General features: G+C 40.1%; 1 protein-coding gene across 11 annotated transcripts in view; it reads left to right on the plus strand.

Annotated features, from left to right (window-relative positions):
• EYA4 (EYA transcriptional coactivator and phosphatase 4) overlaps window positions 1-12717 on the plus strand; it is a 241836-nt gene that overhangs the window by 197431 nt on the left and 31688 nt on the right. For all 11 annotated transcript variants that reach the window (XM_019538073.1, XM_019538074.1, XM_019538075.1 and 8 more), the window contains one exon: window positions 10638-10774. In XM_019538073.1, the coding sequence (XP_019393618.1) occupies window positions 10638-10774 (137 nt within the window). The remainder of the gene's footprint in view (window positions 1-10637; window positions 10775-12717) is intronic.

Genomic DNA, 12717 nt, shown 5'->3' on the forward strand with positions numbered 1-12717 from the left:
TTGGATGAGGGTGCTAGGACACCTTAGCTCAAACTTAGCAGTGGCACAGTGTTTCTGGTTGCTCCTTTTCCTAAAAGAGGAGAGAGCACACTGACTTCTGTTGCTGATAGAGCTGGGAAGAGGTACTGGAGCCTGCCTTTGTACAGAGAGGAATATACATGGGCACATGTCAGTCTTCATCAGCTTTCCCTTTGGACCTTTCTAGCTTTCCTTTATCAGCTTTCCCTGCGGATGCTCCCCTGTTCAGAAGCAACACAGATTTAGACATGTACTGGATTTGTGCATGAGTTTAAATGTTTCTCCAGAACACAGATAGTGTAAAGGGCCCTTCTTTTTAACCATTGCACTCTTGCTCCATTTCCTTTTGTCAGATCTGTTATGAGGCTTTGCTGCCATGGAAGCTCTACTGCTAGGGCTGCAGCAGTTTATGTTCATCATCGGTAATAATGGGCCGTACCATGTTCATGCATAACGCTTACCTGTTGCTTTACTGCATACCCATTGCTGGGAGTCTCCAGATTTCTAGTAGCGCTGTAATGCAGCACTATCCCAAATAAGTATTATATTTTTTTTCAGTTTTTTAATTCAAGTTGTAAAACTTTTAAATCAGTGTTCTACTCTGTGCTGAAGCCATTTAAGGATAAGAAATTACAGCATTTCTCCTTTACTGTGAATGAGCTTGCTGTTTGTAAAAAGCAAATCAAGCAATTAAGCCTACAGTTGTTCAAAAAGCCATGCATTACTGACTTTTACAGTTCTAAAATAGATGCATACCTTGCATTCAAGTAAGAAACAGCTGTTCATTCTGAATTAGAGATTAGCTTAATGAAATAAAGTTGGCTCTAAATATATAGAACTTATGAGGTACAGTGATTAGTTACAGTACCGATTAATGGATAATTGTAGGATCAGGCACAGTGTTGGTCCATAAAGGATAATGAAGTGACTGGTAATGATTAATGGAAAATGGAAATGGTATGAAATATACATTTACTTCAGCTATTGGGTGCTTTTAGGAAAAGATTTAACAACTGTGTTTTATTTAAAAGCTTGGAAGACGAAAGTAAATACAGTTGTTGGGAACAGATGTTTTCTTTCATTAGAAATGAGTCTTGATATTGTAAAACATTAAATATTTCCTAAATATATAAAATTTTCTAATGTGCTAAAAATAATTAAGACTTTCAGACTCAAGAACTCAGGATTTTCTTTTAGTCTTAGGTTTATTCTGCTCTGTTGGAAGAGCTAGGAAATTACATTTCCCTGAATAAAAGTTCCTTTCAACAAGCCTTGGAAGGATGATGGCGGAATAGTTAAGGTATCTTGCTACAGTTTCAGAGGGCTGATTAGTTTCATACCACAACCCCTCCCAGTTGAACCAGGTGTAAATTGGTATCTGGTCATTTGGACTGTGGACTCACAAGATGACGATATGTTGCTAGTCTGGTGTGTCACTGGCTACAGAAAGAGGTGAATGTTAACTATACTGGCCTACTAAGTTTGGGTAGACTTTAACTTAAAAAACATATTCAGAACTCTTGTTGAACTCCATGTACATTTTGATTGTGCATGGAATCTTGTTTTGAGCTGTCATTTTTATTCTACCAAAAAAATAATATCCTACGGGTGCTAATCGCTTGTTTTAGAAGTCTGTGGCCCTATTTTCAAAACTGGCTTGCAGTTAAAAGCCTAAACCTCTTTGAAAGTTGGGCTGTAGACCTAAGTGCCTAGCCTTGGGTCTAACAAAGCATGGGGTTGAAGTGCAGACTGCAGTGTATTGTTGGAATACCTAAGCTTGTTCAGGTACTGAAGGAAGTCTAGCCAATACAATACAGAAATCAGCCCAGGCTTATTTACCCTCTTCCAGGCTGACATGACTACACAACTTTTGGTACACAAGTAGATCAGGCATCTGCATAACACTGAAAAGTGCAGTGTGGACATGTTACTAAGGCTCCTGAGTCACAAAGGATGTGGATATACAAACAGCTTGCCATGGGTCAGAGTTTTCAGTATCAGGTGCTCTGTCATAGCTGCCCATGTGCACACTTTTGCACCATGGTAAGTGGAACCTAAACCACAATATCTTATCCCTGTTTCATTTATGACCAAGCTACTATGATTTAGTTTCTGCCTACCACAAAGTAAAAGTACACACAGGCAGCTGTTACAAACAGCTGATAGGAGAAGTGCCAGTTCCAAAATCGGAAGCAGCATAGCTGTATTGGTGTGGCACTTTGCTGAGACTAATCACTTCTGCTGGAAAGCAGGGCTTATTATACCAGATGTAGCACCACAGAAACATGGTTTTCTTGCTTCTGGTTCTGGGGCTAATGTGCCCAGAGGTAGCTCAAGTATCCATGCCCCCTGTTGTCTTGCATTGTGTCAACCAGGAGGACCCACCTCACCCTATCCCCCACCCCCACATACCAGATCCAGACCACGGGGCTTTTCACAGTCCATGTCTGGACATGGCAGTAGAGCAACTGGTGATGGAGTGAGCAGCAGCAGCAGAAGCTACTACAGCTGTTGCTTGCCTCTGCCACTGATCTATGCAAATAATAACTTTGATTTAGAGGGGCTAACACAAGCCTGGTAGGACCCTACCCATGACTAGGCAGTACACATTGAGGGCTACAGGTTGTACAGAAGGGACAGAGTAGGGAGGAAAAGGGGCAGTGTTGCTCTCTATGTAAAGGAACATTATTATACATCTACCCTAATCAAAATGAGATCAGAGGAGGAGATAGTTCAGGCATTGTGGGTTAGGATACATGGAGGTCGAGGAGAAAGGGACTTGGTGGTGGGGGTCTGCTACAGACCACCACACCAAGAGGAACAGCTAGTCTTGGAATTCTTGAGGCAGCTCTCAGAGGCCATGCAGTCTAGGGATGTGGTTGTCATGGGGGACCTAAACTACCCTGACATCTGCTGGGAGGAGCAGTCAGCCAAATCCAACCATGCACATAGGTTCTTAACCTGCATGCAGAAACTTCATGTAACGCAGGAGGTATATAGTCCCACTAAGGGAAATGCCTTCCTGGACTTGGTGTTGGCTATGGGGGATGACCTGGTAGGGGAGCTGCAGATTCATGGTCACCTTGGGGACAGTGACCATCAGTCGACTGAATTCACCATATGGCGTAGGGTGGGTAAGATAACTAGTACGATGGAAGTGCTTGACTTTAGGCTAAATTCAGTGTGCTTAGGAGTCTAGTCAATGATGCAATGCAGGATAAAAGTATTGGCAAGATGGGAGTCCAGGAAGGGTGGTCATGTCTAAAGGAAGTGATTCTTCAGGTGCAGAGAGAGACTATCCCAGTATGAGGGAAAAGGGGGAATGGAGTCAAAAAACTTCCGTGGCTAAACAGGGAAATCCAAGGGAGCCTAAGGGCAAAAAAGAAGGCATATAGGTGGTGGAAGGAGGGGGAAGCTACTTGTATTGCACCTGCAGAGAGGCAGTTAGAAAAGCGAAAGGAACTACAGTGCTGAGGCTGGCAACACAAATACAAGACAACAGTCTTTTTTTAGGTATTTAGGGAGTAAAAGGAAGGTTCAGGGCAGCATACGACCCCTATGGAACAAGAAGGAGCAATTAGTCACAGACAGGGAGAACATGGCTGAGCTATTCAATGAGTTTTTTGCCTCGGTATTCCTGAACAGGGCTCAAGATAAGTCTCCTAACGAGTTCTTAGATGGGCATTAGGGGGACACCAGCCCACCAACTGTTGATGTTGACTTGGTGTAGAGTCACTTGGATGGACTGGATGTGTTCAAGTCAGCAGGCCCAGATAAGCTGTATCTGAGAGTACTGAAGGAATTGACCAGTGCCATAGCAAAACCTGGCACGACTGTTTGAGCACTTGTGGTACTTGGGTGAGGTCCCAGAGGACTGGAAAAGGGCCAGTCGAGTCCCTATATTCAAGAAGGGGAGGAAGAAGGATCCAAGTAATTATAGGCCAGTCAGTCTTACCTCCATCTTTTGAAAGATTTTTTTAAAAGATTATGAAGAATCATATTTGTGGGAGTCCAGTGGGAAAAATAATGCAGCAGGGAATCCCGAATGGAATCGTAGCAGGTAGATCATACCTGACCAATCTGGTTTCATTTTATGACAGGGTCAAAAAATGCTCAGATGCAGGAGTAGAGGTGGATATCATTTTCTTGGATTTTAGCAAGGCCTTCAATACAGTATCTCATCCCATTTTCATAAATAAATTAAGAGGCTGTGACATAGATGTTTACACTGTCCAGTGGGTGGCAAATTGTCTTAGCAGTCACACCCAGAGAGAGGTAGTAGACAGGTCAGTATTGACCTGGAAGGATGCAGGTAGTGGGGTCCCGCAGAGCTCAGTCCTTGGACCTGTCCTCTTCAATGTCTTCATCAGTGTCTTGGATGTGGGCATAAAGTGTACTCTGTCCAAGTTTGTGGATGATACTAAATTGTGGGGTGAAGTGCACACTCTGGAGAGTAGGGAATGATTGCAGGCAGACCTGGACAGGTTAGAGAAGTGGGCTGCACCTAGGGTGTAAAAATATCCAGCACACCTACTGGCTGGGAAGTGACCCTCTCAGCAGTACAGAAGCAGAAAGGGATCTCGAAGTCATAGTGGACTCCAAGATGAACATAAGTTGTCAGTGTGACGAAATCATCATCAAAGCTAACCGCACTTTATCATGCATCAGCAGATGTATGACAAATAGAACCAAGGAGGTGGTACTTCCCCTCTATGCAGCATTAGTCAGACTGCAGATGGAGTACTGTGTCCAGTTTTGGGTGCCATACTTCAAGAAGGATGTTGATAGACTCAAGAGGGTCCAGAGGAGGGCCACTCATATGGTTAGGGGCTTACAGGACAAGCCCAATGAGGAGAAACTGAGCGACCTGGACCTCTTCAGCCTCCGCAAGAGAAGGCTGAGAGGTGATCCTGTGGCCACCTACAAATTCATTAGGGAGACACAGCAAAGGATCAGAGGTGCTCTGTTCACCAGGGCACCTCTTGCAGTCACAAAGAACAATGGTCACAAACTGACAGCAGATTTAGGCTAGATATCAGGAAAAACTTCTTCATGGTAAGGGTGGCCAAAATTTGGAATGGGCATCCAAGGGTGGTGGTGCTCTCCCCTGCTTTGGAGGTCTTTAAGAACAGTCTGGATAGGCATCTGGCTGGGGTCATCTGACCTCAGCACTCTTTCCTGTCTAGGCAGGGGTTTGGACTTGATGATCTGTTGAGGTCCCTTCCAACTCTAGCATCTATGAATCTGTGTGTCCAAAGGAACTCTTTGCTTTGGATTTAGCCAACAAATCCTGCCACCACTTGCTCTCACCCTTAATTCCTTCCCCTTTTACCAGCCTCACAGAACATGGCTCCATGGGCCATAAGTTTGACACCACTAGTACACACATGCCATTAGAGGCTTTTGAAAATTCCCTGGAAGTTAGCTCCTAGCTTTATTTGCTTGTACATTTTTTGTGACCTTGCTTTTTTGGTTGTTTTTCTGTCTGTTTTCAGAGGGCTTTGCCACTTATGAGTAATGCAGTCATCCCCAAATCATTCGATGTATATGAATAAATCCATATGAACAGTTCTTAGTGAAATGTGACCTTTCTATAGTGCTGCATAGGATGGTTTTAAAGGCCTACAGAAGCCTGTATTTCTGTATTAAATAGTTTGAGTAGTTGAAGTAATTGCCAGATAAACCATTTACTTTCTATTAAAATTAATTGGTTTCCATTCCATAGAAATACTATTTTTTTTCACTTACAACAAGCTCATAGCTAAGGGAAATATACACATGTATAATAAAACAAGAAGCTAAATACAAAGACATGAATTACCAAATTATACTTTAAAGACAGAGCTTGAAAATAACTTATCTTTTAGGGCTTTCTAAAGTTATAGCCATTATATTTCAATATTTATGATTGTTTTATATTGATTTTGCAGGTAAGAACCAAAATTTACAAAACACTTGTACAATTTGGCTGATATTTTGCCAGGATAATATTAAAGCAAAAGCTTAGATTTTGGTGTAATGTTCTTTCCACCTTACATGGCCAAAGGCATATATTGATATAGTTATGCTTTGTACAAAACTGGGTGTGTGAATCAGATTACCACTGCAGTAAATTATTACAGATTGATAAATAGATACATGTATATTTTGCAAACTTATGCCTTGAATATAGAAGGAGGTTGCTAATCATTCCCTCTATATTGAAGGTTTCTGAAACCTTCAATATAGAGAGAATAATTGGAAATGAGTGTCAAAGACTTTAGAGCTGAAATGTGGCATTATCCTATATAGAATTTTAAGTAGTTTCATAACTTGAAGGATGATTTATAGTTCTTTTTTAGTCTCTTACATGACACAACAGTATTTTTTCCATCAAAATGTGCTGTTGCAGTTTACTTAGCTTAACTGGCTTTGGTACATGGTTCACTAAGAGGAATACTTAACTAAATTATTTACTTAGTGACCATTAGAATGTAATTTTTACTAAATATTTGTAAATTCACTAAAAATGGTATTTATTATTTAGTCAAAAATCTAGTATTACTGACAGATCCAGAAAGTTAAGTTGAATACATTTATTTAAGGACAAGCAAAAGAGTACAAGGGTGCAAGTTTATCTTTGCTGGGGGTATACAAATAATACAAAGTTAACTTCTTGTGGGTATCCAAATGCATTTTATTTTTGTCTCTCTTACTGGCCTTGAGTCAAGAAATGGTTCTGAATGCTAATATACATCCAGCCCAATTTAGCAAATATAGCACATTTGCATCCCGTTGACTTTAGGAGCACTTAAACACATGTCTAAAGCTAGGTACTTTATGTATGCTCTTTCTGAATAGGAAAGTGTCCCCAAATTAGAGCACTAGATTATAAACCATTCCCTGCAGGGGCTATATTTGTGCCTTTTTCAGCACAAATCTTGCTGTCTGTCATAAGAGATTAAAATAACAATGACCTTGTGAACTAGTCCATGAAAACTGAGAGAAGGAAAATTCTAAAATAATGCTAACATTACAAAAAGAGCTTAAGCACAGCTAAAAAACCTAAATTATGTTTAGTGTGTCTCTACTACCACCAGCTTCCTCCTTCTACATGGTTTATCACTGAATGGCACAGAATATATAAGCTATATGCATTCTTCAGATTGAGTTTCCAATAAACATTTTTTGGTTGAATTTACATACCCATGTTCTTCAGTGGATGGGCTGTGAAACTAGTAAATCAGACAAAGATTTTTTATCTGACAAGCTTAAAAGGTCGTTACGCTTATTTTCCTCATGATCCCTGCTTTCCAAAGGAACTGAGATTCAGGGCTAGCAATAGCTTAATAGGGACATCATTTAAAAAAACAAACAAACAGCTCCCCCCGCTAAAGGCTGTTGGATTTTGAGATGCCTGGAAGCACCCCTGAACCAGAAGGATGCGTATTTCCTGCCTCTGTTTTACTGCTTTCATTGTTCAGGGGCTTCCTCTCAAATAATTTACTGTACAACTAGTCATGGATGGGATATGATTTATTTTAGTTTTGGGAAGATAAGTCTCCATAGGTACTAAGCATCATCTGCCTCCTTCAGTATCTATTTTTCTCCTTTGTTTTCTAATATTTCCTTTCTTTGTTTCTAAGATTTTTGGTTCAGTACTCTCTTATAAGTACTGAAATTGTCATTACTTTGTATTTTGCCTCATTTGGCAGAGTAGCTCAGCTCATTATCTTTCAGTTTTAAATTTTGAGAGCAAAATCCCTAAATCCCTTAATCACCTTCACTTCTTTCTCACAACACTTAAAAGTTAGGTGCTTGACCCCAAGAAGATGACTCAAAGCAATAGGATAATAGATAGAACAGGATCTGAACCCTAATTTACCATTCTAGATCTGGGCCTTACTTATATATTTTCCATGTCTTGACAATAGTTTTTTTTTAAGGCCAGAGTTGCTATCACAACTCATCACTTCTAGTGAGTCCAGTATTGTTAAAAATCCATGGGGGAGAGGTTGGATATGATTGAATCATTTGTATATACATAGTTCAACACAGTTACTCAGGTGGTTGGGTCCAGTGGTTAATATGCAAGTCTGGGATTTTAGGATATTTAGGCTCTGTTCTTTGCTGTGTCACAAATTCTCTGAATTTGACTTTGGGCAAGGTTGCTCAGGCCCAAATCCTAAGGTACCTAAGATCACTCCTAATTCCACCCTTCTCAAGTCTGAAGAAATGTCATTGGGTCACTTTTTAGCATGTCTTCATCTTAGCCATGACTTAGTTATATGGAAAGGAGATGATAATGCCCTCTTTTGCCTTAAAAGAGATTCAGGGTCTCAAGAAAGTGCCATTTGGGCACTTGTGAGATTAAAATTGGATTTAGGCCTTAATCTCTCTGGTTCTCAGTACCCCATGTATAAAATGGGTATATTATTACTGACCTATTTCATAGCAGAGCTGTAAGGAAGAATACTATAAAATTATTAAGTATTTAGGTCTTGTGGTAATGAGAGACATAAAACAGATGCATAGAATTATGTACTGCAACCACCTTGGCTACTAAAATACCAATATTGACAGTATATGGAGGGGAAAGGAGGTTTTTCAAATAAAATGAATTTTGCTAATATTTTAGACATTCATACAGAGTTTGGTAAATAATTTTTTTCTTCCTTGATTGCATGTGGAGAATGAATTGAACTGGACTGTGCTAATATTTCAGTTTGTAAATTAGGGCTCTCTGCAGTACTATGTCATCAGCCAGAGAGTTTTTAGACATACAGGGCAAAGGAGTGTGATATGGTGCCCTGGAACACAGGTTTACACATGCCCTATTATTTCCTTCATATTTTGGCTGGCATATGGACACCAATAGGGTCAGAGGTCAAGTAGCATGTATGACCTCTGTATGTTGTTCTATAGATTAAACTTAATATACCTTGGATTTCTATAGTTTGGTTCATATATACTGTTCTTTTTGCATATAAACTTTTAAATGTTCTTAGTTTGACCCATGTGACCTATTCTTTCTTTTGGCACACAATTTATCCAAAGTTATTTTATTCACAGTGACTTATATTATTCACTTGTGACCCTAATAAAATATTCTTAAAAAAAGAAAAAATGAGAAAAGAAATGATGTCAGTCGAACTTGCAAGTTCTCTAATACTGAACTATTCGGTTTGATCAGAAACTTTTTGGGCAGCTTTGTGTTTTGTTCTTGTGCATAAAAACCATTCATTTGGACCATAAAAATATCTCCCAAGTGCTATAATAAGAAACTGATGCCACCTAAACTGACATGCCCTTGACTCAGGCTTTGCAAAGCCAGTTGTCTTTGATTTTCAGTCAGTCCAAAGTGAAAATGCTTTGTGTTACCCCCAAAGTTTTCAGAAAGGTGAAAAAAGAAAACCCAGATATTTGAATGAGAATGGTGCCTTTGTCTTTTTTTTTCTTTCTTTTTTTCTTTTTTTTTTTTTGCCTGACTGGTACTTTTGGGCACTCAATAATAATAATGAAATAATCACCAGTATGATTCCAACTCAGAAAATTGTTCCTTACCAAAAGAATCTGACCACAGATTTCACTACCTACATATGGCAATTAGGAACATGCTTATACCTACATATTACTTTTGCATGAGTTCCAGCATCTCATAAACAATCATTCCTGGTACAGTTTAAAAGAAAGCCCCACAAATTAAATGCTATGGAAAGACACGCTAGATTAATTAGCTAGACACATTAGTAGATGTCTAGTGAAGCTGTACCCATGATCGCTCTAAAACATGGACATGAAATCATCGTTTAGATAGCCAAAAGGGAAGATATTTCTCATTTTATGTTTAGGGACCTGGCTAAATTACTCAATCCCAGAAATTTTTGGAGGTGTACCAAGGTACTGTACTGGGAAGGAAAGAGGATTTCTGGTCACCGGGAGATGTGACAGACATAGCCTTTAAGAGCAAGTTTCAAACAGTCCTCCCTAGGTAGTTTCGGTTCTTTCCACACTGCATTACCTTGATGATAGTTCTTACTATACCTTCACCTCTTGCCCAAGATAGGTGGATTCCCTTGGTAAACCAGAGTAAATTAGAAAGCTGATCTGATATCTGGGCTCTCATTCTCAGATAAGTATTTAAGGGATGTTCTCCTCTGTTTGGGGAAAGCTGACAAATCTCCTGCTGATGAATAGAGCTACTGAAATAGAGTCTGTATAATAGCATGGGCTTCAACATCCATCTAACTGACTCCCAACATAGAAAATGAAATATTCTCACATTACCTTAAAGTATGATGTGTCCAGTAGTATAACATACTAGAAATCCTGTTTTTTAGTGTCTCAGTATTGTGTGTACATATCTATATAATATAAGTTTGTAGAAGTGCATTTAAACCTACTTTTCCCTTCTATCAAAGGAAATAAAATTTTTCTTTGGTCAAGTCAAAATGTGGTGGTAGTATCTGAAATTTCTAGCTGTGTAAGTTTGAAACTGGAAACTACTCTTCTGCATTATGTGTTCATACAAGATTTGCATGTACATTCTGCTTAAACTAGGAAATGTTGACAGATTTTTTAAAAGGCTTTACCTTATTTAAAAATTAAGCTGATTTTTCTGTTATCAATTGTATTTACAGGGGAGTTTGACACAGTACAGAGCCCCTCAACACCCATCAAAGATCTTGACGAGAGAACATGTAGGAGTTCTGGGTCAAAGTCCCGGGGTAGAGGGCGGAAGAATAATCCATCACCCCCTCCAGACAGTGACTTGGAGGTAATGCCCTCTGGTAACTGATGAATGGTAATATGAAGGTTTCTTATGATGTAAAGTAATTTCTGCAAATTATGGATGTGGAAGCTATTTAAGGCTTTCAAAAACTGCCGTGGACTCTATTTCCCATTAATTGAATAAAACCAATTTCTAGCAGCTCTTTTAAATGTATGCATTAATCCGTTGTACCTGCCTGTGTTGAAAGCAGGCAATGTAAGATGATGTATCCTTGATTGTTTAGTTCTAAAAATATACCCCTTTCAGTTGAATTCAGAAGAGAACCACAAAGATTGGTTTATATTTTTTTTAACTTTAATTTATAGTTGGAATTTCTTTTCTTGAAGAAAGCCTTTATTGTTCAAGTGTTTGGCCCCATACAATTACATTCTCTTTAACCACATTATTCCCTTTACAAAAAAGATGCAGTTATGATACAAGACTATATTTAGTCCTGATTTACCAAACACATAAGCACCAGCTTATCTTTGCTTGTATGAGCACTGTCATTGATTTTAGCAAGATTATATGCATCCATATAGTTTGGTGCACAGGTATTTATAAAATTAGGCCCTTAATGTGGAAAGATATCTGCCTAATGTATGAGAGCACAAGTGACCTCCTAGCAATGGAGTGAGTATAGGCTTGTTAGAAATGCTCTAGCCTTGTATGAAAGGAGAGAAAGAAGGCTTGCTCCATGCATGTAGGCGACATGCCAGACCTGGCAACAGAGGAATGGTTTCCACATGTGCTGTACTTCTTCCTGCCATCGTGATTCTGGTACATAATAGCACTGTTCCATCTCTTCTACATATTCAGTGAATATCTCTCCATATCACCAAGAGCAAGCTCTTCTGTCAGTTAACTGTATGTGCCATCTCTCCTGGAGAGATGAGATCGAGGAAAGGTTTCTTTTTTTCATATATATATGTGTGTGTCTGTGTATATATGTATGTATGTATGTCTAAATAGTTTTGAAAGGACTTCATTTTTTATACAGACATTACACATAAACCAGTTTAAGTGATCAGAAACTGGTTCAAACCTGTAACAGAACAGACATTCAGTACACATAAACCAATTTGAAAATGGATGAAACCAGTTTGAGATAAACCTGGTTGAATGTAGAATCAGACTTAACTGATTTGAGTCAAACCAGTTTATGCAATGTCTGTCTCAGACCCCTTCCTGGTTTAAGTTAAACCAGAGTCTCCCAGCATTCTGGCATGGTCTCTGGGCTGGCCCCTCCCCTTTGCTCCCTGCCTGGAGTTCTGGCAGAGACTTGCAGGCACAGCAGCATCTGCCTGGATTCCCCTGCCCGTCCCCTCCTCACTGTTGGCTGGTCAAGCAGGGATTCCCCACTCCCTCCCAGCCACAGCACGGACTGTAGCCAGTATGTGGTATGCTACCTAATGCTGGGAGGTGTCTGTGTAAGGCAGATAGGACAGTGTCCACTTAGGTCTTTTTGGAGCTAATCAACAGCTAGCTAGTAATGTTCCTTCCTTGGAAAAAGCTGTTTAAGTAGAGCTTGAACTAATGACAGTGGCTTTGTTTTCTGATGGGTTGCTAATGTTAATAACAGAGCTGATAAATGCTCTGTAATCAATGGGGGAAACCCCTCCCTAATCAGAGCATTCTGCCAGGGCCTGGCCATGCCCCCCACCCCTCAGCTCAGCACTATGTAAGGGATGGAGGGCTGCTCTAGCACCCTAGCCTGAGCCACTACAGACATGTTCCTGCATTTCTCAAATGAAAAGGGAATGTTTATCCACCTCCAAATCAGGCATGGCTGGTAAACTCAGACACAGAAGTGGGGTGGGGGTTTGCAGCTGGCCAGGAGCAGAGTGGGGTTTGCAGGCAGCTGGCAAGGGGGGGTGCGGGTTGCAGTCAACCAGGCACTCTGGCCAGGAGTGGAGAGGCTGCAAACCCCACCCCACTCCTGACCGGCT

This window comes from Crocodylus porosus, unplaced genomic scaffold (genome assembly GCF_001723895.1).
Source record: "Crocodylus porosus isolate Cpor-Errol unplaced genomic scaffold, CroPor_comp1, whole genome shotgun sequence".
Classification (NCBI taxonomy): Eukaryota; Metazoa; Chordata; order Crocodylia; family Crocodylidae; genus Crocodylus; species Crocodylus porosus.